Source organism: Peromyscus eremicus, chromosome 19 (genome assembly GCF_949786415.1).
Source record: "Peromyscus eremicus chromosome 19, PerEre_H2_v1, whole genome shotgun sequence".
Taxonomy (NCBI): Eukaryota; Metazoa; Chordata; class Mammalia; order Rodentia; family Cricetidae; genus Peromyscus; species Peromyscus eremicus.
Genome location: NC_081435.1, coordinates 24,934,002 through 24,961,760, shown reverse-complemented (window position 1 = coordinate 24,961,760; position 27,759 = coordinate 24,934,002). Strand labels below are relative to the sequence as shown.

General features: G+C 56.7%; 1 protein-coding gene across 6 annotated transcripts in view; it reads right to left on the bottom strand.

Annotated features, from left to right (window-relative positions):
* Nucleotides 1-395: 395 nt before the first annotated feature.
* The window catches only part of Cxxc5 (CXXC finger protein 5), a 32,121-nt gene continuing 4,757 nt past the window's right edge, over nt 396-27,759 (bottom strand). Inside the window, exons 1-5 of one of the 6 annotated variants that reach the window (XR_009375225.1) lie at nt 7,339-7,438; nt 6,644-6,787; nt 2,658-3,723; nt 1,109-1,397; nt 396-875 (exon numbers count right to left, since the gene is read on the bottom strand). Coding sequence is in view for 5 of the 6 variants with exons in the window: in XM_059246061.1 (XP_059102044.1) it covers nt 1,353-1,397; nt 2,658-3,566 (954 nt within the window). In the remaining variant the exon portion in view is untranslated. Of the gene's footprint in view, nt 1,398-2,657; nt 3,724-6,643; nt 6,788-7,338; nt 7,440-27,759 lie in introns of those variants that run through there. The other 5 variants (XM_059246061.1, XM_059246063.1, XM_059246062.1 and 2 more) reach the window with 5 other exon arrangements.

The window sequence follows — 27,759 nt, the reverse complement described above, 5'->3', positions numbered from 1 at the left end:
ATTGTGTGGGTGGCTGGGTGAGTGTGAGATGGCCGCCATGCAAAAAGACCCCGAGAGACAGCCCACCCCAATACCAGAGGATGCCTGGCACTGGTCAGGCCTGAAGAGCCGGGGGAGCAGTATGATCCGAGGTAGATGACACTTCTAGTGGTCTAGGTTCCAAAGCCTGGGATACACTAGGCTCTCCATATAAACATGGTTCCATGCTGTGTCCGGGATGGCCGTTTCTGCTCTCACCCCACCCCGGGAGTCCAGAAGGCTTCTCCTTCCCAAGAAGACTCTCAACTCTAGCTACCCTCAGGGTATCCTTTTCTCCAAACAGTCCCACACAACCTCAGCCCAGCCACAGCCCCAAGCCAGCCCTCCAAAACCCAAGAGAAGAAGTCAGCAGTGTATCATGACACAAACATGCATTCAGTTTTATTCACAAAACAGCCTGGTCTCCTAAAACAATACAAACAGCATGTTTCCTCAGCAGGGAGCTGGCCACGGGCAGGGAGCCCCCCTGGGCACCCACCCCTACCAGTAGGTAGGGGACCACGCAGAGAAGCCCTTCCTTCTGTTGCTCTGAGCAAGGCTGAAAAGGAAGGCTTATTTTCTCTAGGGGAAGTAGCCAGGATTGAGATGCGGGCTCCCCAGATCTCGGCGGATCAGCGAATGGAATTTTCATCTCCAAAATCCGTCACTTGTTGGGGTGGGGGATCCCAAGCCAGGGGACGGCGGGTACAACTTGGCCGGGCCTGGGCCAGGGACTCCCAGTCCCAGTGGGCTCTGGCTGTAGCTCTGCACGTGTGGGTGGATACAGAGGGGCTTCTACACGGTGCCATCAACATTCTCTTTATAAACGTGAGTGGATTCTCCAGGCAAACTATGCACTATTTCATGGTTGGAAAGAATCAAAGGAAGTTTAAGGTGAGAGTGGGGTTAAAACTGTGTAAATTACAGTAGTGCTTATTAGTAACTAGATTGCAAAAGGTTACAGAAAATTTACATTCTCTACACAAAAACGGCATCTCCCGCACAGACAACATCGACATCAACACAGGAAGGAGACTGATTGTCCATTCTTTGCCCAGGAACTCTCGGTACTTTATAGATTCGTCTTTACCTCTTTTGCTGTTCTTCTCCTGAAAAAGCAGTTAATTTTTTTTCTTTTTCTTTTTATACTAGGGACGTGGAGATGTTAAAATGACAACAAAAAATATATATATATAAAAACAGGAATGAGATCTGTGAGAGAATATTTTTGGTTCTAAAGACGGGTGTATCCGTTTGTCTTCGCCCGAATCCCTTGCCGGAGACCACGCGAACAGTGACATTGCACGGAGAGGGCAGCTTTGGGTTCCCGGCCGTCACTGAAACCACCGGAAGGCGGCTCCCGTCGGAAGCATCACCTTCTGGCGGGGCGGGAGACAAAAACAAGGAGAAAGTTCAGTCAGGGTCCCGGTGGACCTGGTGCAAGAAGCTCCCCGTGGCCGGCTCAATGGCGGAGGGACGGGCATGGAGAACGGACGGGCAGTTACCCCGAAGAGTTCCTGTTATCCTGGCCAGGATAGGCCGGCCAAAGAAGGAGCCATGACCCGTGCTGGGCTACCCAAGGGCCCAGAGCACCCAGAGGCCTCCTGAGCCACTGCACTCAGGAGCCTTCCTTCTGGACCCTTTCCCTTGGCCCAGAGCACCAGGTGGCCACAGTGCACGGGGCCACGGCTGCGTTCTGTCCAGTGAGTGTGAGCACTGCTGTGTGCCTGCACTGGGCTAGACTGTATGGAACTGTGACGGGGAGGCTGACAGGTATCTGGCGTTCAGTAAGCAGACGAGGATGCCTAGGATGAGGGGCAGGCGTACAGGTGGGTGTCCACCCCGGAGTGGGTAGGTAAGCAAGACACACGAGGGGTGGTGGTCAGAAAGGTGGCACAAGGCCGTGGCTAGGACACCACCCATGTTTTCCAACTGTTATGGAATCAAGCCTACTTCCAAGAGGGCTGGGCACTAGTGGCAGGGATAGCAAACTGCAAAGCCGCTTCTGAACCCGGCTAGTTTACCACATCTGGGGACAGGGACAGGCTCGGCTAGGCGGGTGCAGAGAGCCCTGCAGTCATGCCAGCCTCAGAGTTATGAACGAGCCGGGCTGCCCCTCCCCACCTCCAGGCAGGGCGGCCAGCACAGCGACCGCTCTATTTTGGGTTGCCTGGCGTTCTGTGTGGAGGGTAGGGGGCGGGGAACACACGACTCTGGGGGACAAGTTGTGGGGCTCACTCTAGGCCACAGGGTCCACAGACAGAACCTTTCAGATGGGGCTAGGGACACAATCAGAGTCTTAGGTTACCGCTTTCGGACACGTCTACGAGACAGAAACTTGGTACCTATGTGAAAATACCTGACCCAGGCCCTAGGAGGGGCATCAGAGTCCCAGGGCCTGCCTCACTGGGAATGCCAGGCCCCTACCTGCAAACCATGGCTTGCTGGCATCTCAGGATGTGGCTGACTTTTAGGGCAGTGAACAGGTACCGTGCAGCCAGACCTCCAGGCCCTAGGACTGGCTGGGTATCCCCCACACTTGGCAGGCAGGAAAGGTGGGCTCCAGGACTCAGGGGGGTAGGTTTGGACTGCCAGACAAACGGGAGAAGCCCGCACACCTCCCTCTACGGTGCTGTTACCTCCAGAGCAGCGGAAGGCTTCTTTTTGAGTTCCTCACACTTTCTGAATTTGCAAATCTGATGGCCAGTCTTTCGGTTCCTACAACTGCTGCACTGCTCGCAGTTGATGCGCCGCCGGCAGGGCGCACACATGCCGCAGCGTTTCCGCTTCTTCTTGCCTGAGCTGATGGCGGAGGCCAGCTCTCCCTGCATGGGGTACTCGGCCAGGCCAGCCATGTGCAGCGCGCTCTCAGCCAGGAACACACCGGCTGGGGTCATGATGAAGAGGCCCGGGTTGATGGGGAAGGCGCCCAGGTAGGGGAAGTCGGACTGGCCATTGAGGGCTTCGGCGCCGGCCACAGCCTCCATGTCAGGCAGGCCGGCACCCGCCTCGCTCATCAGCGGCAGGTGTTCCTGCACCACCCGCTTCAGCATCTCCGTGGACTGTGCGAACTGCTGCAGCGTCAGCTGTCCCTCAGCCGCCAGCTCTGTGGCCCGCTCCGCCTTGCTCAGCAGGCTGGCCACAGCACCGCTTTTGTGCTTTGAGGTAGGGTTGCTCTTGTCCACTGCCATGGCCGCAGCCAGGTCATGACCATTGGCCAACAGGGAGGCTGCGGCTGCGGCCGCGGCCTTGTCAGCCGACTCCCCACCTAGCATGCTTCCACTGCCGCCACTGCTACCAAAGGAAGAGTAGTGGGAGAGTGGGCGGGACCGGCGCAGGCTCTTGTTGAGGGGTTCGCTGATGATGCCGCTCTTGTTCCGGCGCTCAGGGGGTGGGGCATCATCGGCCACCGAGGCTGGTGCGGCCGCCGTGGCCACTGGGGTACTTTTGTCTGTTCCTCCTGCCTTTGGGCCACTGCCGCTGCCGCTGCCGCCGCCGCCGCCGCCACTGCCCCCGGCGTCCTGGGAGCCACCGCCGAGGCTCGACATGATGGGGCCGAGGCCCAGACCCCACTGCTGGGAGAGCCTGCAAACTGCTGGGGCCTCACAGATGAGCGTGGAGCCCTGCTGCCCACAATAGAGACGCCTGGTGGGCCTCAGTCAGGGCAGGCGCATGGTCAGGCGTCCACGTGGAAACGTCTTTACTCTGTTGGGAAAGGTGGGGGACAAGGTCAGTAAACCCTCCTCCTTCAGGACCACCACCCGTATTGCCATGGTAACAACCAGAAGCCTGATAAGGCATTAAGTGCCAGGCCTATCTTGGTGAAGGATTTATTTGGACCATCTCACTTAAGATTCAGCAGAACCTTAGGAAGTGGTAGGTGGTAATCCTCTATTTCACAGCCAGGGAGAACAAGGCTTATGGGAGTGACTAGCTCACGGACACAGATCTGCCCTGTGATGATCTAGAAGACCTACCAGTGAAGGGAAGTGTCCTTGGTGGGGTAGGAGATCTGGAGAGGCTATCTAACTCTGGAGGATTAATGACCTCCACTCTCTCTGGTCCCCACCAAAGAGAGAAGTAAAGATAGAGACCACAACACCCAAACAGCTGCCCCCGGATACTTGTTTGGAGGTCGCAGGCAAAGGATTCAGGATGCTCTGTTGAATCCAAAGCCTGATGGGGTACAGCACCCTCATTTTAAGGACCGTCTACCCTTCTACAAAGGAAAGGGGGACCACGGGGCCTGAGGTGCCCCTCCTGCAAGAGTGGGGAGACATGCAGTATATTCCACACACTTCCTCCTCTGTCCCCAAACCGCAGTCCTCATCCCAGCCTGGCTCTGGTGTGTGTTTCTGCTGTGCCCTGGCCTGGCTTCCAAGCGGAGGGAGGGCACAGGTCTGACAAGGTGCAGAGAAGAGGTCCCAGTGAAGACCCAGAGGGCTGGGATGGAGTAGGTGGAGGCAAGCAAGACCCGTCTTCCAGCCACCTCCACAGTTCTGAGGCCCGGGGCCTTTCCCAGGGCATGCGAGTGGCCAGCCCCCTTGTCACAGGTCCAGATGGAGCGGGGTGGCGGTTTCCTCATCAGGCTTGGCTCTCTAGCATCCCATCCCTGTAGGCCCGCTTCAGTCTCACAGCCCCAAGTAGGAGTGAGAGCACAAGGCCCAACCCCCGAGCAGCTGGTGGCTCAGGGGCAGCTGAACATCTGGCGAACCCCACCCTGCCCTGGGCTTCAGCGTTGGGAACACATCAGATCGTTGTCCCCGGACAACCCCATCACACCCACCAGGCTGCCCTGGATACTCGGCCTGTACCAGGTCATGGAGTCCAACCCTCTGCACTTACAGAGGGGTAAACCTGTAACCTATAGGCCCTCTGCTCCAGGACTGCCCACAAGCAAGTAACCACAAGGAGTGGTCAGTGTACCCAACTGAAATGCTCCAGGAGAGGCAACCTGAAGCCACACTCCATAAGCAGTTCTTCCACAGTTCTCCACGGATCCGAGCCCACCCAGGGCACCTAGCTGAGGAAGATTCAAGCATGTTGGAACCCACTTGGATAATCCCAGGAAGGCCTGGTCAGAGGTCAGGCCCGTAAGAGGAAGAGGACCATCTACCTGAGGATTTTGTGGTATCTCACCTCACCTCCAAGGGGCCAGCCTAGATCACCTTTCCTTATGTGACCAGTGATCCCTCTTTGGCACTAGTGACCCTGAGTGTGCAGGGTGGGGGTGTGTGGGGTGGGGATGTGTGTGTGCTGACAGACAAGAGTCAGAAAGCACCAAGTCACTTCTTCTAGCTCTTGAGTTCAACTTCCTCGCCCGGGGCCCCAGCCCAGCAGCAGCCCCCGACTACAGAGACAGGGAAGAAGGAAGAGGTCTACGGACTGGAGCGACAGGAGCAAAAGCCCATGTGTCCCCCGCCTCTAAGGCCTGCTGGCCTGTGGCAGAAATCGATAGCCGCATTAACGCTGCTCTTGCTTGCTCAAGCCCTCCTCCCTCCCTCCACCGGCTCCGGGAGCTGCGTGCATGGCGCTGCGTGCAGGGCCGGCAGGTCAATTAGAAGTCAGCTCCCTTCCACACAGCAAGCAGCATGGTTCAGGGCCGGTGCTTCCTTGCTCAGGCGGAGCTCCTGCTTTGTCCCCAGCCCCAGCCTTTTACATGTTGGGAACAGACAGGCCTTGCGTTCTATTCATCTCTGGTCCCCTCCTAGAATTTTTCTCATCTCTCACTTCGGCTCTCTCTCAGGGACCACCTGCCCTCACAGTCCCTCAGGTCCTAAGGCGCACTGAGCTTGGGACAGAGAACGTGATATGTCACCGAACAGGTGCCGCCGCCGCCGCCGCCGGCGGAACACTGTGGCTTGTCAGACCTGGAAACTGCAGGTGGGGGAGGTACACACGGGGACTGGCCACAGGGGCAACAGTCCTCAAACTCAGACAGCAGATATGCAAAACTAGTCTTCATGGCCTAGTCCCCGAGCTTCTTCTAAATCTGCCTTTGTGACTGTGTCCACCCCCTTCATCAGACCCAGGGAAAGGCTGACACCCTCCCTGGTCCCTAAGGACCTCCTGACCACAGGCCCCACCTAACCTGCTCACAGGAAGGAGAGAACAGAGAGGTGACATTTTCCTAGGCTCCCCCCACCCCACCTTTTACAGCAGGGCACACAGCAACCCCTCCCAGGCCAGGATGGGCCTGGCAATACCCAGGCAGCAGGGGAAGAGCTGGGGCTGCGTTGAAGCGGAGCGGGAATGAGCGGGAGGGAAAGCTGGCGGGCAGGCAGGCGGCAGCGGCGGGCGCATCCATCATCCGCCCTGCCAGGAACGCATCCAGCCCCCAAAAAGAAATACTGCGTCTGAGGAGGGACAACAAAGGGCTCCGTTTCATCAGCAATGCGGAGCCAGCGCCCCGCCGCCCTGCCAGCCGCGGTCAGCCCACAAAGGACCCCTTTGTCCAGGCAGGAGCCCGGCGGCCTGGAGCTGGGACCAGGGGCTGACGGGTGGGGACAGAGCCTAGGGGTGAAGGAACTAGTCCCCAAGAGCTGGGGGTGGGGTGAGGGGGAGACAGGTGGTTAAGGGCAGAGAATGTTGACAGCAGAACTCAGGAATGGGTCAGAGACAAGACCTGGTGGGATGAAGTGGTCCTGGGTAGAGGTCAGAGGGCCGCACGGGGGGTCAGAGACGGAAGGAAGGAGCCAAGCTGGACACATCCACAGAGGGAGGAGCTGAAGAGTGAGAACCAGGGACACCTGATGAGACGATGTCTAACCTAAGGTCAGGGAGAATAGATGGGAGGAGGGTTGGGGACAGAGTTCTTGCCCCAAGGACTGAGGACCCAGATCCTGGCCATCGTAGCCCACGGAGGTTGAGACCGTGGCTGTTTGAAAGAGGGGAAAAGCCAGAGATGTGACCACTTGCTAGCATTGGGGGTTACCCCCACTTCTACCCTCTGAAGGCACGGACCTTGTTCTCTTCCAACCAGCACCCCGACTAACGTCTAACTAAGAACCTCTTGCTTGCTGCTCACATTAACTAAGCACCTACTGCGCTGTGGTGTTTGTATGCTTCATATGTTAATAAGATAGTAACCAAGAGACAGGAACTTTTAACCCGTTTCAGAGATGAAGAGAACAAGGTTCACAAAAGTTCAAGCTGTGAGCCTCATGTCCACAGCTAGTGCCTAGCAGTGGTGGAACTTGAACCCAGAGCTCTGTGTCCGGTCACCTGCTCCAAGACCGCCTTTGCTCTACCTGGGCAATTAACAGGACAGCCCAAGGCAAAGTGGCCCAGTTATCCTACCGCCTCCCACCAAATTGTTACCGTGCCTGTCACCTCTCTGTGGTCAGGGGTGAGCTGTCACAGGCCCCCAGGGGAGTGCCCCACCTGGAGGCTCAAGAGATACACATGCAGGAACTCGGAATGCTGGGCCAGTGACATCATAATGCCAGCTGCCAATGAGGTCACCGGAGGTGGTGGCCTCACCCCACCCTCCCTCCGCCCCAGAAGAGCCTGACTGCATGGGGGAGGAGTTTACATCTTGGGAGGGGCTGATGCTCTGTGTTCCTAGGAGGGCTGCAGCAGCTAGATCTTCTCAATGTTGGCTGGCACCCCCCCCCCTTTCCTACTGATCCCAATAGCGGCCCAGTGTCCTGTGCTACCGTGGAGGGAGGGGCAATGAGGACCCAGACACTGACCCTTCCTCCTGGAGTACACCAGGAGAGCCAAGGTGGTGGCTAAAGAATTCAGGAGACTGGGTAACCTAAAGGGCTGCGGGGAGGAACAGGCTGCCGCCCAAAGAGCTAAGCACAGAGACAGTTACCAGAGGACACACAGCTCAAAGCCTTAGGAAGAACTGGCTGAAAGCGGGTGTCAGGTATGGCTATGAGCTTTTTCAGGGTCCCAGCTGGACAGCGCCTTGAGGTCAAGGGCAGGACTTTTACAGTATAATTCAATGTTTTGTTTCCGCGCACCCCCCCTCCCCGGGAGGGGGGGGCTCCAAGGACCCCAGCCTCCTGGTTGCTGGGGTTACAGGTGCTATCCATCATTCCTGTCACTGGTTCGATGATTTTTTTAAAGTGCATTTTTAGAACTATGTAAGCACCATCCTGCCTGGGGGCAGGTTTCCCAGGGTGTTATGCCTCTTCTACTATACTGGCTCTAAGAACCTTCTAGCCGAGCGGTGGCGGCGCACGCCTTTAATCCCAGCACTCGGGAAGCAGAGACAGGCGGATCTCTGTGAGTTCGAGGCCAGCCTGGTCTACAAAGTGAGTTCCAGGACCTTCTAGACCTATCCTGCCTCCTTCACTAACCCCAGGGCTCTGGCCAAGCAGAATTCATCATGGCTCAGTTGGGCTAGCTCTACAGAGTCCCCACACTGGCTTAGGACCCCTTCTACCTACCTGGGGTACAGAGAGGAGCAATGCTGATGAGCAGTATAAGAAGGTCAGATGGACAGACAGACGATGTTGGCAGGGAGCCCAGACCACAGGTTCCAATGACTGAATGAAGCTGACCCACTGATACCAAGGAGGGGGTTCTGTCTCTGAGTCCCATAATTCAGTCTGGGAAGTTTCCAGAGGTTGGGAGGCCTCTTGGGCCCAAGAGACACACACAAGTGCAGCGACAGCCTGAGGCCAGGGCATACCCAATATGGAGGAACAGACCTGTACAGTCATTGCAACCACCCAAGCACCTAGCAATGGCTGGGGTGAGACATGCCCTTGACACCACTGGGGGATCTTTAAGAGAACATTCCAAGACAGTCCCCCCCACCAAGAAAAGAGGAGCGGGGTGTGGTGGTGCAGGCCTTTAATCCCAGCACTTGAGTGACAGAGGCAGGTGGATCTCTAGGAATTTGGGGCTAGCCTGGTCTATATGAAGCTGCAGGACAGCCAAGGCTACAAAGTGAGACCCTGTCGTCGTTCCCCCCCCCCCCAACAAACAAAACCACCCTGGGACTGTGGCAGTCATACTCTCTGACTTGAACCTTCTGCTTCAGATACACAAAACTTTGAACCAGAAAGCAACACGGGCCTCTGTTCTTCCCCACAGAATTTCCTAAACTGTCCCTGAGTATCTTCTTAGACTGGCACACCGAGGCCCTGGCCAGAGGCGTGCTTTCACCTGGGCTCCAGGCAGTGAGATGCAGGGCCTGCCGCTCTGTCAAAGACTCCCTCTCCTGACACCTCCCCTGAGCTAGGTTCTTTCCCCAAAGGCAGCAAAGGCCCAGGAATGCCCTTCCTCGTTTTGTGACCTCGGCACATGACCTTGGAGCCCTTTTCTGTCATATGGGACCCTGTGGATACAGCTAACAGGGGCAGAGCCCATATACTCCTCATAGACACCCTCTGAGGATGTCCCGTATTGCCCTACTCAGAGCAGGCAAAATGGTCAGCTGGCTAGGATGGACAAATGATACTGTCCCCTGGGGTGTCCCTGGGTCTTGAACTAAATGCTTCCCCGAGTGATGCCTGCTGTCTAAGCAGACACCCACCTGAGACTGTAGTCCCCATCCCCGCCTAGCCCCTCTATCCTGATGGGTCTCGTCACAGGACAGGACTGGAAAGCTAGCTCAGTGACACCAGTCAAGAGCTAGAGGGGCAAACTGTGTCAACAAAGTAAAGGTATGCGCTGGAGTCGTAAAAGTCTGAGTTGTGCCTCTGACTTGGTCTTCCCTCACCATGAACTTTGAAATAGCCCTTCCCCTACATCGAGCATCAGCAAAAATAGGAAATATAGCTGGGCGGTGGTGGCGCACGCCTTTAATCCCAGCACTCGGGAGGCCGAGGCAGGCAGATCTCTGTGAGTTCGAGGCCAGCCTGGGCTACCAAGTGAGTTCCAGGAAAAAGCACCAAAGCTACACAGAGAAACCCTGTCTGGGGGGGGGGGGAGGAAATATTGTTTAAAGCCCCCCCCATTATTATATTTTGTATGTATGTATGAGTACCTACATATAAATGTATGCACTAAGTACATCTCTGGTGACCAAGGAGACCAGAAGATGGTGTCAGCAGAACCTCTGGAACAGGAGTCACAGCATGTTTTGAGCTGCCAAGGAGGTGCTGGGATCCAAACCCCAGTCCTCTGTAAGAGCAGCTAGCAGTCTTAACCACTGAGCCATCTCTCCAGCCCTGGAGAAGAAGGTTCTTGATCATCACTCTAGACTGCAGGACCCATTCTCCTGGGCGTGAAGAAGACAGATCGGAAGACTCCCCATCCAGCTCCCGACAGAGGGTAGTGACCTAGTGGCTGGACAGGAGCCAGAGCAAGTCACAGGATTTGCAGGTAGGAAAGGTTCTGAGCAAGCCACAAGCAAATGTGGCTTACGGGGGCAAGGAGACACATGGTGCCCTCTAGCTCTGGCCATCTAAGGGGACAGGACAGCAAGTCAGGCACTGGGCTAAGCATTTTTCTTGTACTTTGTTTTTGCTGTTGCTGTTCTGAGACAGGGTCTCCCCTCTAGCTGAAGAGATCTGCCCGCCTCTGCTTCCCAAGTACTGGGATAAAAGGCGTGAGCCACCACACCCAGCCCTTGTAGTTTATTACTGGAGTCTCACCACACGCTTTTAGCTAAACGATGTGAAATCATCAGCCTAGGGTCACAAGGTCAGTAGGTGGCAGAGTCAGGGTTTGAACCTGTGACTCCAGGGCTTGGCTTTCCAACATTGGCTGAGGGCTCCGAGGCACATGGAGACTTGGAAGAGAAAGCTCAGTTTCCCCAAGGGTCTTTCTGGTGGTTTTCAGGCTCTAGGCACATCTCAGCAGTCACTACTGCCAGAGAGCCTCCAACTATACCCCAAGCCCAGGCCAAGACCAGGGAAGGGGCTACGGGTAGGCCGGCCGGGCCTGGCTGGGCAAGAGCTCCGGGCATTCCGGCGGCCTCCGCAGGAAGCAGAGCGGGACGGAAACCAGCTCTTGCTGCCTCCCCCAGAATCCTGTGGGCAGCCCAGTCAGGCTGCACAGAGGCCTTCTTTGTGCCGGGCCCCAACCCGCCACCCGGCTGGCCCAGGGTTTTGAGTTTCCTGGGGGGGGGGGGGGTTGTCCAGCCACCACTAAGCCTCCAGCTTCTCCCCCTCCCAGGGACAACCACAGCAGTTCACAGCTGGAGGAGGAAGTGAATGGATGGCTGTGGCTACCCCCAGAAACTCTAGGGGATCTGGAACAGGCCCACATCCCAGTCACACCCCACACCCCCATATTTACATACCCTACACCAGAAGCTGTGGCACCTAAGCAGTCACATTCCCCACCCTCCTGCTGGAAGCCTGTCACGACCCACCTGGAACCACCCCCACCCGACTCCACCAGGGTGCTCTTGGGCCAGGTGGATGGGGCTTTTCCCACATTCCAGACACACACAGGGCACACCAAGCAGAGGCCTCTTCCCGACATTTCAGGGGACAAAAGTCCCTTGGGTAGATAATTAAGAAACAGAGAGTACCTGGGAGGGCGTGCGATGTAGAATGTGTATCCCGAGGAGCAGGACTATGTGTTACCAGGGGAAGTATGTCAGACATTTACGCTGCGAGCCTGGGTCTGGTGGGCTGTGGGTGTGCCCAGGTGCAGATGAAATCCAAGGGCCAACCTTTGTGGACTGGAGCACTACTGTACACATGGTTATACACCAACACAGGTGGAGGTGCCTGGACTGTAAGCTCCCAGTGTGCAAGGCGGAGAGGGGTGTGCTTTCTACACCTCAGAACACACAGCCACGAGAGTTGTGTGCAAGTACAGCATTAACTGTGGTGGGTGGGCGTCTGCAGGTTCATCAGGTCTGTGTGTTAACCCGTCTTAGCTGTGAGACATCGGTGTGTGCCCTCTGTGCCTTGGCCGAGCCTGAGTGTGATGGGGATGGTGCAGATGGGAACTGGCGCCAACTGCTAGGGCCCCGATGGAAACAGGAAGCTGCCCACAGGTGTGCCTGGTGTGAAATGGGGGCTGGGTTGCACCCAGGTTCAGTCTGTCCCTCTGAGAAACCAATTCACTGTTTTAACTGAGAAGCCCAGCCACGAGGGAGGCACCTGTCTGCTGTTCAAGGTCCAACAGCTCTGGTCAGCATCTAGCCACCTGCCTGCCTGCCTGCCTGCCTGGCTTGAGCTTGGCAAAAAACTGGAAAACAAAAGCCCCCAGACCGCAGGCAGGCCCTCCCTGCAGAGGCGTGGGGGAGGCAGGCAAGAGGCAGGAGACTGAAGCGGAGGGAGGGGAGGAGGGAGGTGTCGCCGCCGCCGCAACCCCGGAACACAAAAATAATGAGGCGAGAGGGGCCATGGGGCCAAGCTGGCTGGTTCCGGAGTCACTATCTGACCTTGACAGATGCCACAGCTGGGCGCCTGGAGAGGAGCCGCAGCCACCGCTGCCGCCGCGCTGCAGCCTGCCCCCAACTCCCCCAGGCCAGGGTCGATTGAGGCTCTTACAGGCCAGCCACAGGCAGCCGCCCACTAGGGATAGGAAGGGAGAGAGCTTTGGGTCTGGAGGTGACTGGGGGTGGGGGGGGGAAATCCAGCCACGGGGTCTCCTGAGGGTACCCCAGCCCTCAGGTGTGGCTCAGTGTGAGCGGCATGGAGCTCGCCATTGTGCGGCGGCTTAGCTGTGTGTCTGGGTGTGCGTGGAAGTGGAGCAGAGTATGAGTGTAGGTGTGACAGGGACAAGGGTAGTGCTTGTGTGCTTATGTCCTTGGGGTCACACACGACGGGCAGGATGGGCTAGCGTCCCTGCCGTTGATGTGGGCACATTCTTGGGGATGGGCACTGATCACTCCCCCTAGCCTCTTCCAGAGACACAGCTGCCCTGGCCAGCGCACGCGAGGCTGGGACTAGGGCTGGGGTGGGAGACAAAGAGAGCTGCATCCCCAAGCCCGGCTCTTGCAGACGGAGGAAAGGCTCCCCCGCGGCTCTCTGGCCCACTCTCCCCCCTGGACCGGTTGTGTCCCTCGGCAGGCGGCAATGGGTATAGAGTTGGGTACTGCCCCTCGGGGGTTGGCAGCAAGGGGCTGGGGTGTGAGCTGCAGCAGGGGACGCTGGGCTAGAGGTGGATTAGCAATTCCGAGCACTGGCTGCATAATTAAAAAATCATTACGGCAGGCAGGCGGGCAGAGCTGAGTGTGAGCTCACGCTTGGAGCAGGCGGGGACACAGCCACAGCGCTCCCCCCTCAAAGTGCTTCCCCGAGGAAAAATCCCACCTGCTAATATAATTATGGAAAAACACAAGCACGGAAATTCTGTTTCAGCAAACAGTGTGCCTGAGTGCCCAGGGCCTGCATGGCCCCCAGCACAGCGAGCAGGACTTAAGGCTGGTACTTCTGGTTCACTGCAGTGAGGCAGGTCCTGCTGGGTCCAGACTCTGACCTCCACCTGCTGGCATCCCCAAACCCAAGATTCTGCAAAAGGTCATTGCTATCAGTCGAGGCAAGGCTGACAGGCACTGGGTGGTCCTACTCACCCACGCAACACCCCAGAAGCTCAACAGCCGGCCACTCCCCTGTCCCCAGCTTGCCCTTCATCAGTTTCTGCCCAGCCCCTCTGGTTGGTTGTGTGGACCCTCAGGCTCCAGGACACAGGGCACCCTGGGCTCGTCTGGGTTAAGCCAGGCGGGCGGACATTCCGCCTGGGAAAGGCGGCCAGCTTTGGGGCACATGCCCCAGAAGGGCAGGCTGAGCCGCCATCACCTCGGGCCTGGAGCGGGCAGCGCAGGAGGGAGCCGGGCCTAATTAGTCGGCCTGGGAGGACGGGGCGGGCGCCAGGCGGCTGCCCAGAGCAGCGCAGGCACGTCCGCGAGCCGCCAGGAGGTGGTGGCGCCCGGAGACGCCTGGAAAGGAGGGCTGGGGCCAAGGAGATTCCACAGCGAGCACAACTGCCGCCCCTCACTCCTCCATGCCACCAGGCGCGGCAATTAGAGGCTTTCAAAGTTTGTCCTTAATTGGTTTCATTTTTGCCTCATAAATGATTCATGGCCCCAGAGGTCTGGGAGGCGGAGGGAGTGGCAGGGGAAATTTGGGGAGGCTTTCGCCCGGAGGCCAGTCCCTCTACCTGAGACCGGGAGAGAACTCGGAATCCAACACCGTGGAGACGGGCTGGGGAAGCGTTTGACCGGTGGGACCCTGTAGCAAAAACGCAGTACCCAGGCCCTCTCTTTGGAGCACTAATTAGGAGCTGCAACATCTCTTCTGTGGACGAGGCTAAGGCCAGGCAGAGCCACAGCAGCTGCCGGGGCCCAGGAAGCATGAATAACGCCAAGATAACAACCTAACTGCATCCATGGTAATAGCCATGAACACTTAAGGACACTTTAACTGGGAACAGGCAGAGGGTCTTTTAACCACTCCCTGCCCCAGCACCAGAGGGTGCAGTACTAAAGATCCCTGCTTTCGAAGAAACTGAAGCCCAGCAAGATGAAGACCTGCCCCCTCTGAGCCCCTCTCTGCCTCCTGCCAGAACCCCTCACTCCCAAGCTCTCGGGGCTCAAGTGACCTTGTCCTCATGGGGCCTTGGCACACCTGTAAAATGGGAAGAGAGAAGCCCAAAGTCCCTGTGGAGTGGCACCCTGTGCTGGGCCCTAGGATACTGAAAGAGGTTATGGACACCCTTTGGGAGCTCCTGGTCTCAGGGACACAAGGAGACATTTCAGTTTATACAGAGAACTTCTGAACAGATCCTATAAGCTAACATAGTGGGGTGGGAACAGGTCTTGGAGCAAGTGGGGACCTCTTTCCCTCTGGCTAGCCCACAGGATGCTCAGGGAGGGGGGGTGGCCCATTTAACCCAAGCCTGGGATCAGATCTCTAAGAAACTTAGAACTACAAATTACACCAGACTGACATGAGACGCAAATTACTACTAAATAAACTGTTAAAAAAAAATTTTCCCCCTTTCTTCTGAGATAGGGTCTCATAATGTCTTAGAACTCACTATGCAGACCAGGCTGGCCTCGAACTCAAGAGATCAACCTGCCTCTGCCTCCCCAGTGCTGGGATTAAAGTACCATGCCTGGCTTTTTTTGTTTTTTGTTTTCTGGAGACAGGATTTCTTCTCTGTGTAACAGCCCTGACTGTCCTGGAACTTGCTTCGTAGCCCAGGGTGGCCTCAAACTCAGAGATCCACCTGCCTCTGCCTTTGAAGTGCTGGGATTAAAGGTGTGCACTACCACTGCCCTGCTGTTAAAGTTTTTAAAGATTGTGTGTGCATGTGTACATACACTTGTGCACTCATGCCCATGTGTGTGTGTATCAGTGCCCTTGGAGGCCAGAGGCTTTGGAACTGGAGTTACAGGCCCTGAGAATTGAACCCAGGTCCTCTGAAATTCAGTGAATGCTCCTAACCACTGAGCCATCTCTCCACACTAAATTCACTGTGGGCCCCTAGAAATTCTAGAAAAGAAGAAGCACACAATGGGCTAACTACTCCCCCCCCCAAAAAAAAAATGTTGCCGGGCGGTGGTGGCGCACGCCTTTAATCCCAGCACTCGGGAGGCAGAGCCAGGCGGATCTCTGTGAGTTTGAGGCCAGCCTGGGCTACCAAGTGAGTTCCAGGAGAGGCACAAAGCTACACAGAGAAACCCTGTCTCGAAAAATAAAAAAAAAAAAAAAAAAAAAAAAAAAAAAAAAAAAAAAAAAAAATGTTTAGGACTGCAGGCTAGTTGCTTGGTCTTGGATCCTTCACAGACACCATCTCCTCATGCACCACATATACCAGATTCTCCTCCAAAATGCTGCCCAGGCAGCAGAGCCCTGGAGGACTCCCCAACCTCCCACTTAGCCTGCCTCCATGAGGCAGAGAAAACACTTCAGGCTGATTATACCTGCCTAGACCCTACCACAGCCTTTAGAATATGTACCTACCTACTCTTCCCAGATGAAGGAAGTGAGGCTCAGGGGAAGAAACAAGGGGCTTGCCCAAGACTTGGGGTACCCAGGTTTAGCAGCCTAGGGAGCCCATGTCCCTTACCCTAGTAATGGGGTGAGGCAAGGAGTATCCTCAACTTCTCTCATGCCTAGAAACTTTCTGCCCCAGCCCTGATCATTCTCAAGGCCAGGAGTGCCCACACTTCCTCAGAAACTAGAACTTACGCCAACTGAAGCATGTGGTCAATGGCCTCACAGGAGACCCGAAGGTGTAGGCCAACTTCTACGATCATGGCATGCATAGGGCTGCTGGCCTCCTGCCTCATTCCAGTTAGTAGATGGGATGGTAGGAGACAAGCAAAATGGCACCAGGGTGACAGGCTGAACTGCTCACCCTCACTTAGGACAGTAGGTGCTTGGGGATCCCCCTTGCTGAGGCATTCATTCATTCCTTGGGAGGAAGACTAAGGTATTCTCTATCATCTTGCTGGACTGTTTGATGGTACAGTCATGTCCCTCTTGGAGGAAGAGGACACTCATGGCACTGAGATCCATGTACTACAGAAGCCGACAAGGGCCACTAACACACAGGCAAGTGGGCCAGTTCTTAGGATACGGAGTCATCCTCAGTAGACCTAGCACCCACCACGGACCAGGACACAAGCGTTCTTTGCTCCTGTCCACCCACCTGTCACAGGGCTGTCTAGTGGGGTCATGGGGGTCCCTTTTCCCAGCTTGTCCAGCAAGCTGCATGTCTCCAGTGGGTCAGTACTGACGTCAGCAAGGCCAGCCGGGTGCGGAGCCTGCCACCTCCGGAACCACCAATTAATTAACTTTTTCAAATTAATTTCCCAAGCAAAATTCCATAATTACATCTGTCTCCATCAGCCTCCTAGCTGGTAAAGGAAGAGGATGACCCCACGTTGAGGAAGAACATTGGATGAGGGATGACTATGACAACGTGGAGCCAGGTTGAAAAGGACACGGGGGGTTGGTTTCATTAGGACAGGGACTTTGCCCGGTGTCCTTACGGAAACTGTTTTGAGGAGGGAGGAACTAAGGCCAGAGTCCCTCAGCCCAAAAGTGAAGGGTTCTCAGAGACCTGTGTCCGGCTAAGTTCACCTAAGCTGCCGCCAACCCCCACCTCGGTACCCCAAACACAGCAGGTCTTGGCCCAGTAGCAGCACAGGCTCCATGAGGCTGAGAACGCGGCTGCGGTCTAATTTCCCAAAGGGGCTGAGATTAATTAGCTCACACACAGGCGCAGAGAGGGGGAGAGGAGAGTGGGAGCTGGGGCGGGCGGGTGGCGTCAGGCGAAGAAGGAGCTGGCTGGCGCTCCCCGCCACCCGACCGACCGGCAGGCAGTCAGGCGGGCGGCCTTGACAGCCTGGGTGCTCTGAAGGTCAGTGGCCAAGCCGGCTGAGCCAGCAGACTGACACCATCTCCTTCCCAGAATGCTCAAGATCAAGGCTGGAGGGATAGGAACCAGGAGGGCAGGGTTGGGGGAGGGAGCTCACTGTTACCGTCTCTCGGGGTCTTAGCGAGGTGCCCTGTCCACACACACACATCTTGTTCGTCTTCACAGCAGCCCCCAGACAAGGGCAGCATGGTTCTCCCACTTCACAGGTAGGGAAGCTGCAGCTCAGACAAGGACAGTGGCCGAGGTCACTCAAGCCTGGGCAGCAAAGGGAGGCTTTTATAAATATTGGTTGGCCCCACTCTAGAGGCCACCCTGCTGCCCCAGGTCTCCGTGACAGCACGGAGGACAACAGCGCCTCTGGAAACCGAATGCTTAGCACACGGCATCTCAGAGGGTCTTCTGCTTCAAAATGGGCAGAAGGCGTCAGCCATTTCACAGAGGAACACTGACCAAAAGGAGGAAGTGATCTGAGGTGGAGACCACATTGGCCTAACTAGGAGAAGCTTTAGGGAGCCCCCAATGGCCACATGGAGCCTGGGGCTCTGTTTGGTTAAGTGGTAAAACAACCAGAGGATGGGGAACAGGGTCATGTTTTCATGACTGCCCCTGTGTACCCAAAAGGAAATGTTTGCTTAAAGGACCTCGCAACCACTCTCTGAAGCTTCCCAGAAAAAGAAAAAAAGGACCCCCAGGAAGGCAGAAAGTGGGAGAGGTTAGAGACCCTTAGCAAGTGCCTAGGTGGTTCAAGCCTAGTGCTGAAATTTCTCAGCAATGGTCAGCAGGGACGTTCCCATGGGTGCTCACCCTCCCTCGGCCCACAGGTCAGCAGTCTCAACATTACGCATTACCCGTGATTCTGGAGGTGGGGAAGCGTACCCCCTCTTGGAAGCACAAGTTCAGGTGGCTAGAGGGCTTTGGAGTCAGGATTCCTGACCCTGCTCCACCTAGATCTAGTCTAGGGGCTCCCAGAGAAGCTGCTGAAGCTTGCTGAGCTCAAGCCCCGGTCTGGAACAGAGGCCAGCTCCAACCCGCTGGGTCCTGCAGACCACATACCTGAAGCTCTTGATATGGGGCCGGCCTGTGATTTTTACAGTCATCACCTGCTCCTCGGGCCATGGGTATTGAATGACCAAGGCCCTAGTTTTCCTGGGAGCTGCCAATTCCCTCATACCTATCTTCTGCTCCCCCCCCCACCCCACCCCACCCCACCCCACCCCTTACACCACAGTTCCTGCCCTCTACCTGCAGACCCCAGGAGATAAGCACGTGGCTGGGTCTGAAAGTTACCAGGAGGGAGGGGCAGCTGGCTGGGCCCTCGCCCCTTCTGACCACAGAAAGAGCCCACCTACACTGAGGGTCACCCTTTCCACGCCCACCTTAGTTAGGTTGGCACGTCTACGTCAGTAGTTGTGGAACCGTCAGTAGTTGTGGAACCGTGGCTCTTTCCGTTTCCTTCCAGGATATGAGGCCTCCAGGGAGTTACCTGAGGCCTCAGGCTCCGCTACTCTGAACCCAACCAATCAACAACCCTCACATCCGCACCTCCTGCCACTCAGCTGAGCTGCTTCACCTCTGCATTCATCTGAGAAGAGCTCCAGACAGGGCCCTGTCCAAGACAATCTAATTAAGGATGCTTCTTGAGGTGTGCAACCCCCAGAAAAACTCCAGCTTTGGTAGGGCAGACAGGGGCTCACTACCAGCCCCAGCATAGCTCAATGGGACCAAACCCTTAGCTCCCATCACTTACTAAGTACTATACGATAGCTTTAATACAGAGATGGGGCTTAGTCTATGCTATAAATGACCAAAAAAATGAAGCCAGAGAACTTGGCAGGCTAGATGTGGTGGTGCACGCCTTTAATCCCAGCACTTGGGAGGCAGATAGGCAGATCTCTGGGTTTGGGGACAGCCTGGTCTACAGACTGAGTTCAAGACCAGCCAGGGCTACATGTATTGTGAGATAATCTTGTCTCAACAAAATCAAAACAAAGCTTGGACACGGTACAGCAATCTAGTAGCCAAAGATCCGAGTCTCCAGCTTAGGGAGAAACCCAGTGGCCATTGCTGCTGTTTCTTCTCAGGCTTTCTGGGACCTTCTCCTTCCCCCGACCATCCTATGTAGGGGACAGCAGGAGGTGGGCGCTGGCTGTGCCCCAAATGACCTGTAGTAGAAGTGATGGGCAGCAGTTGTTAATGCCCCTCACCATTACAAGGCCATGCCCACCCGGCTCAATTCTCTCACTTCTTGTATGGAAAATGGTTATGTCTCTAGTTCTATGTGGGAGAGAAGACAAGCCCGGGCCCCAGCGGAGCTAAGGCTTAGACACCACTGCAGGCAGACAGCCAACCTCACAGCCCAGGCCCTCTTGTCAGGCCAGCGCCATGCAGACTAAGGTGTGGCTAAACCCCAAGCCCCAGGGGGCTAGCTGGAGGGGCACTGTGTAAAGAGGGTCTTGGGAACCAAGGGGACAGAGTAAAGTGGATGCCAGGAGGGCAGGACAGGCTCCTTGGACACAGCTCACTGTGCCAGGAGAGGTGTCCTTCCTCCCCCAGCTCCCGGGATGGTCCCATCTCTCACAGACCCCACCTTCAATGGGGAAGAGAGCTGGTCACTCAGGGCTCCCGGGAAAATGGATTGTCCGAAGCATTCCTGCTCCATTCTTTCCTCCTCTCAGCTCTTCTGCCTCTCTTCCTTCCCTTCCTCTCCTGGTATACTCTGCTTGACCAGGGAAGCCCCTTCTGTGTAAGCGTCCACAGGGATGAGCAGAGTCTGCTGACAGGAGGCTTGTGTATATGCAAGAACATGCAACAGGCACTGTTCTCCGTGCTCCTGGCCTAAGCCTGCAGCCTCATAAAGGTGTGAGCCATGGCCTACAGACCACTGCCTGAACCCGGACAGGATGGGGAGATATACAAGGCCCGTGAGGGCAAGTGTGGCTTCCTACCTACACCTGACTGTGACTGTGCATGTCTGCTTGCCAAATCCGTGCCAGCAGGTATGTGCACCAGGACTGGGTATTTCTGAGGTCCCCACACATATGTAACTAAGTCTGGAGCATAAGCGGTGGTGGGTCATGCAGAGGCATGTGGAATTAGGTGTGCCGAAGCTGTGTATCTCCTCTGTATCCCCGGCTGTGTTGTGTGTGGGGCTGCATCGAGTGTGTGCTCGGCCTGCTGCTAGGGATGGGGTGACTCACGTCTCCTGAGCTAATCTCGCCACCCGCCCGCCCGCCCAGCTCACCCTGCTCGGCTGGGCTCATGGCCGCCAGCACAAGAGGTGGGGAGGAGGCGCGGGCAGGCGGCGCGGCGGGGAGGCTGGCTTGATAAATAACCTGCTGCTTCCCCAGGCCTCTGTGAAGGGGAGGCTGCATCAGCAGAGGCGCAGGAGAGGGAGGCAGGAGAGGCGTCCTTAGCCCCCCAGGCTCTGACTGCCCTGGCCCCCACGGTCGGTCGGTCCAGTCTCCGGCGGCTGCGGTTCCTGTTTCATAGAAACCTGATCTGGGAAAAGCCTATCGGGTCATCTTGCCTGGCCTGGCCGGGTCGCCAGGCCCAGGCAAGCTGCCCCTCAGGGAACAAGCCCACAGCCTGGCTGCCCAAGCAGTGGGTGGGTGGGTGGTAGGATATTTCTGTCCAGACTAAATGCAGCTTCAGGCCTCTGGTGCACCAACAGCTGCTCCCAGAGGCCCCAGCTACGCAGTGATGACTAAATTTAGCCCCACCCCCCAAAGCTCACCTCTTCTCATTGGCTCCACCCACATGAGGACAGAGGGAAGGAAGGATGGGTAGTCAGTCACCTTGGGCCAGTGAATGCCTCTCTCTGGGTCTTAGTTGTGAACAACAACAACAACAAAAAAAAATCATGTATTACTCAGCTCTGGGCTCTGTCCTGCCTAGCAGGATTTATTGAGGATACTTCATAAAAGCAACTAAGTTGGGGTCTTTGCGCAGTGGTTACAAAGCCTGAGAGGTTTCTTCCCCATAATATAAACTTGAAGCTTATCAACACCGCTCCCTCCACTCTGCCTTTTCCTTGCTCAGACTGGGCAACACCAATCTCCTCCAATCTACCCAACCGGACACTGGCCAGGGGACAAGTTGTGCCAGGCTGGTGTGTGTGCCTGTGTGTGTGTGTGTGTGTGTGTGTGTGTCTGTGTACATGTGTGACAGCTGCTATTTCCTGGAGGCGACAGTCGGGCACAACCCGAATTCCTGTCTGGATCCTAACTTCGGCAGGAGAGCCTCTCCCAGCTTGGGCCCTGGATAGGATCAGTACATCTCCAAAACCACACGGCTCTGGTATTGGGGGGTGGCGGGGGGTCAGTCATCTCCACAGGGCTCAGCAGGCCGGGAGGCAACCACGGTTCCCCTGCTCTGCCCACCCGCTGCTTCCCCCAGCCCCACATGCACTGAATTCCCCACGTGCCTGTCTGTCTCTGACAGCTCCTGCAAAATACTTGGCTGAGCAGGCGCCCGCTGTTCTGAGCCCGCCGAGCATCCTCCCTGTCTTCCCAGGGGGTTCTGCAGACACAGCCAGGGACGGGAAGAGACGAGAGCCTAGAGCTTGGTGGACGGTTGGGGTAAAGAAAGGGCAGGAGAGACCAGTTTCAGCTCTCCCAGCATTATCCCCAGTCCCTGGCCCTGGGCACGGGAGCCTGGGGAGGCGACTTCAAGCAAGCCAGGCTGTCTGGGTGGCAGCTGACTACAACCCTACTGCTCCCCCAACATCCCAGGAGGCCCTTCCAGGGGTTTCCCATTCTCCTGGGCCAATGAAAGAGCACCTGCCAGCTCCCCCCGCCCCCCAGGTAGTAGCTCAGGACATAGCTGAGGGCATCAGAAGGCTCTGAAATCTGGATGAGGGCCCAAGCTCTCCTGGCAATCATAGCCCCCCCCCCTTACAGAGCATGAGGGGGTGCGTTCCAGCTCTCCTGCAGTGAGAGGCACACCCACCCAGCTGCCAGGCTGGGATGACTCCACGTAGACCTGAGGGGGGCCCGAGGGAGGCCAAGTCTGCCCCCTACTGCCTCCCATCCAGCTCTTCGGGTCTTCCTAGGATTGCAGCTGGGATTTTCCCCTGGCCACAGCCTAGCTGCCAAGCTCCTTCCACTCACCTCTGTGACCCAGTCACCCCCCCTCCCCCATTTCTGCTGCCAAGGATCCCCCTTCTCCCTGGGAGATGGGCCACTTGACTCAGTCCCCAAGCACCCATCACATATCCAGTGGAGATGTTGACTTGGCCCTGGCGGGATAACATGCTCCATTTCACAGATGGACATACCAAAATCAGGAGGGACCCCCCCCCCCCCCCGCCACACACACACAGGGGCAGGGGCAGGCTTCCCATCCAATCTCATCCTGAAAGAAACGGATTCAATTCCCTCTCTTATCTACCCACCCCATTAACCTACATTTTCCTGCTCAGGAACCCAGTCACCCCTTTCCCAGGCTGCCGGGGAGACCAGAGTAACTCCCCGGGAAGCTCTCGGTGCTGGAAGGCCTTCTGGATTACGCTGTCGCTCTCCACAGCCTCGCAGTGGTCTTGGGAAGACTCCTAGCCTTGCTGTGGCAGTGAACCACACTGTGGGACAGAGTCTCTTCTCCCCATTGCACAGATGGAGTTGCCGAGGACCCCACGGGAGGGGAGCTGCAGGCAGCCGTGAGTCAGAGGGGGAGCTGGGAAGCCGCCCGGCCCTGCCTGCTGTCGCTGGAAGCAACAGCCTGCATTTCCTCCTCACGCTGGTGCCTCGGGAAGCGTGGGCAGCAGGCGGCAGGCTGCCACAGGGAGGACCCCTCCTGTGCCCACAGGCCAGCCACGGCCCCTTGCCGCCTGGCTGGGCCTAGAGCCCACAGGCTACATGCAGAACTGGCCTTTCGGTCCCAGGAAGAGGCTCATGTCGCTTGAGGTCTTCTCCAGGCTCTGTGACCTCAAGAAAGCCCCCCAGCCCCAGCCCCACACCCCAGAGTCCTCTATCACGGAACAAGGAGATTGAAGCATGGCCGTTCATGCTTCCTTCCCGCAGGAAAACTCACTCCTCGGTGATTATAGAATCCCAACCTGACATAAATCCTGACTTAAAACATCCTCTCACGGCCAACAGTCTATGATTCTAGACTGCTATCACTGAAAATTCCCAACTGCCAAGACCTAGCAGCCCTGGGGAGGGGATATGTCCAGCCCACCTCCATCTCCTACGCTGGGCCAGTTAACCAACCTCCTACCTAGCTTTTGGGGAGAGGACTGGTCAGGAGAGGGACTGGGTTTCTTCTATCACGGTCAACAGGAAATGACATAAAGCTGGGGTTTACTATGAGCTGTGGGAGGAACCCGTCTAACCCCAAGGGGACAGGCCACCTCCTCCTGGCACACAGGGCCACTAACTACACAGATGTCAGGAAATGAGCTTGTGGGGGAGTGAGCGTTGGTGGCGGGGTGTTTGTGTGTGTGCCTGTGCCCCCCCCCCAAAGGAGGGCCCAGCCCACATCAGGTCAGCACTGGTCTCCCTGCTTCTCAGGTTCCAAGCCAAGCTCCTGGCTTTATCTTCCTGTCTTCACCACCCACTGTTTCCTGCTTCCCACCAGTCCCTTCACCTCCCAGGCTGGCCCCAGTTGAGGCCAGCTGGTGGCCAGCCAAAAAAAGACTCCACGTTGGAGCCCAATTGACAGATAGGAACAGCGAGGTCCAGGAAGGTAGGACCTGCCCATTGGTTCTGCCCAGCGGGTAGTTGGTCTCTGGCCACATCTCTCAGTGCTGGCTGGCGAGCTCTTCCCTTGAGCCAGCAGGGGTCTACACAGCAGCCCATCTAACCCCACATCCCCGTGTACTTTGGGAAAGTTCACTCACGCTGCCAGCTCGCTCTTCATTCATTCATTCATTCATTCACTCACCTAGTCAACCAGCCTTCCTCTGCTGGGGTGATGGAGTTGGGGGTGGGAGTGGGGGTGGGTTGAGGTTCGGGGTGGGAGCGACCCAGACCTGTGTTGGGTAAACATTCAGGCCGAGGGGAAGGTAGAAAAAGCATCACACACTGACCCAACTCTAGCTGTCCTCAGGGTCCTCCCAGGCGATCATGGACTCGCGTGCCAGTGTCAAATCAGACTCTAAGCCTCTCTTTCCTCAGTTGTACACAGCCGGGCGCAAACAACACCCAGCTCCCTAGTCTACCGTGGGGATGAAAAGCAGAAAAAAAAAGGCCAGAAAGATGCTGACACTGTAGCATCACTTAGCAGGGCTTAGGGTGGGCTAGCCATTCTCATATCCATGTGCGGGCCGAGCCTGATGATGGCAAGAGCCAAAACCTTTGAACACTCACACGGTGCCAGGCACTCGGGCACGGAGAGAGGAGTCCCTGCCACATCCCACTTGCAAGCCTGGCAAAGAGCAGGCTCCGAAGCCTTGCAAGCATCTGATGAATGAGGGAGCCGATGACAGGAAGTGTGGCATTGTCTCCAAGCAAAGTACAACCTAGCACGTGCTTGTGACTAAGCAGGTCTCACCACACACAGACACACAGACAGATAGACAGACAGACACACACACACACACACACTCAGGTGTGTACACACGGTCCTGTGGGAGGGCAATGAGGGATTCAGCCGCTCTGGCTCTGCACCAACCTCACTCCTGCCCCTGATCTGAGCAGAGCTGAGGAACTGTGCCAAAGACAGGGACCAGACCCAGTGGAGAGGGGCCTAGAATGGCGGTTTTTCATAGTTCTGACCAGGAGATTACAGGCCTAGGTTAGGCTCCTGGGTGGGAGACAGGGTGGCTGCTGGGTACTAGGCCTCCAGTACCCTCACTGTAGGCTCATTCCAGCATGGCAAACAAGCGTTCCTGTTGGCAGACCAAGAGAGCCTGAGGAGGTCAGAAGAGGTCAGAGGCAAGGGAGGGGCTGGTCCCCCCAAAAGACACGTGGGGTCTGCCAGACAGGACAGAGTGAGTCCAAGGCTCCCCAGGGGCCACTGGGCAGGCCTGGCTCTGCCCTGTTGAGCCCGGCAGCTGGACAGGAGTAAATACAGCGCAGGGCGTCCCAGCCACATTCCTGGGAGGCCAGCACGGCCGCCCGCCCGCCCGCCTGCCCGCTGCTCTCGGCAGAGAGTTGAGGCAGGCCCAGGGCCGCCACTGCCCTCTTCCCAAACAAACAGAAAAATAAATAAAACCAGCTCTCACGCCAGCCAGCCAGCCAGCCAGCCAGCCAGGCAGGCCAGAGGAGGGGGCAGGAAGGGGCGGAGGGCGCAAGGACAGGCAGGCCGACCAGTTGCCACGGTTTCTGTTCCCTCTGGGAAGGGGGAGACCAACAGAAGAGGAAAATGGAGGAAAGGCAGATGAGACGGGTCCGAGATGTCAGGAGGGGAGACACGAGATGGGAATGGGGTGGGGGTGGGCGTCACCAGCGGGAGGTGTGGAGTGGGTGGGTCAAGAGAGGCAGGCAAGGCGACAGGGGTGGTGGTCACAGTGGTCACGGTGGGAGAAGGTGGAGGCAGCGGCTGGGTCAGTAACTCAGGGACAGAGATGCTTGGGGCGGGGGTGGGGGAGCAGACAAAGGGGGCCCTGTGGGCTGGGGCAGGGGGTCGACTTGAAGGGCCATGAAATATTAAAGAGCCCAGGCCAGTGAGTGACAGAGGTCACAGAATTCAGAAGACTAGCCAGTAAGCTATAGGGGAGCCTGAGGCTGCAAGCAGCCCCCACCTCTGTCACAGCCTGTCCAAGAGAGGACAGGCAGAGGGCGGGAGGGACCATGGGGATGGCTGACAGGAGAGAGATCTCTGCAGTCCACTCTCCCCTCAGGCTGAGTTGGGTTCAGCCAGCCCTCCAGAGCTGCCCGTCACCCCAGTGAGAAAGCCAGGAGACCTGTCAGCACGGTGGCTGCCATGGTGCCTGGGAGGGGTGTGGGGGGTGGACTCCCCTTCCCAGAAAGAAAGGAAAAGGTCCATCCAAGCCCCCACTTTTCACAGTGACCAGCAGCGAAGGGGAGGCTGTGCCTCACAGCCCAGCTGAGCCAGCAGGCCATTCCCTGGCTCCAATACCAGTCTCATGACCTTGGCCAGTCCCTTGCCCTCCGTGTCTATACAGTTCTACCCATGCCAGGCTTCCAAGTGAGGAAAATAACGTAAAATAGCAATGTGGCAAACCTGTTGGGGTTAAGCATCCTGCGTCCTGTACACCTTCTGATGCCCCGAGGCCAGTCCCATCGGTCCACTGTACAGATGGGGACAGTGATGTAGCCAAGGTCACATACCCGGTTATTAGAGACATCCATGCCCCCCCCCCCGCCCCCATTCACTGGGGAAGAGTCTCTGGACACTATAAAAGCCATCTTCTAAACCTAGTGTGGTGTTACATGCCTTTAATCCCAGAAAAGGCAGGCGGATTTCCGTGAGTTCAAGGCCAGCCTGGTCTACATGGCAAATTCCAGGATAATCCAAGCTAGAGAGATCCAGGTCTCCAAAACACAAAAACAGAAACAAAAAAACCACCCCCCCCCACTCCAAAGCCAACTTCTGATTAGATGAGGTCCTCTCCTCATGCTGAGTCTTTGTATTCGATCTAAAACGGGTCTCATGAGGTAGCCACTTACTGTCCCAACTCAGAGATAAGAAAACAGGTTAGTACAGACACTGGTCATACAGTCAGCCACAGTGGCCAGGATTCACGGCCAGGTCTGATGATGACTGTTCTTGAGTCCTGCTGTTCATGGGTACTCGTCTGAGTGGAGTCCGGGGATGGTTCATGGGTACTCGTCTGAGTGGAGTCCGGGGATGGTATTAGGGGGGTTCAGTAGAAGGCCTTGGTGGTCCCACGGGCCCCTGAAATCAGCATTATGGCTTGGAACAGTTATCAGGAAATGCCTGTTCCCATGAGAAGGCAGAGGAAGAAGGGTCTCTCCAAGTCTGAGGTTAGCCTGAGCTACATAGTAAGATCCTGTTTGGGGGGGGGGGAGACTAAATCCTAAGTGCTGTGTTAGGTAAGTAGTAAGTGCTATGAGGGGAGGACTTGGACACAGCCTATGGAGGCCATCCATGGTCAAGGTCTGGCCTAGGGGCCTGGCTACAAGGGTCTGCCTATTCTACAGGTAGCCCTGAAACCATCTAATAGAGAACCTGTTTCTGGACAGAGGGATACTGCAGTTGGCTCAAAAGGGCTGGTGGAGCCCTCCCTGTCTTGCTGGTCCCCAGGGTTCTGACTTGAGCTTTAGGGTCACAGTACCAGGAACTAATCACCCTCCCAGATTCCCCAGAGCTAGCTGAAGGGAAGCTGGGTTTGCCCACCACCCCCCAATCCCTGCGAGCCCAGAGGGAGGCCAGCATCAAGAGGCAGGAAATGAAGAAAAATTTGCAATCTAATTGAGCTGGCGGGGGATTAGGCAGCAGAATGCAATTACAGAGGCTGGAGCAGGGCCAGGGGCGCTGACACCCCGAGATGTGGCCTTGTCCAGGTGACTGGGTCCAGCTACTCTCCAAGCCAGAAAGATTCAACTAAGGGAGGGGAAA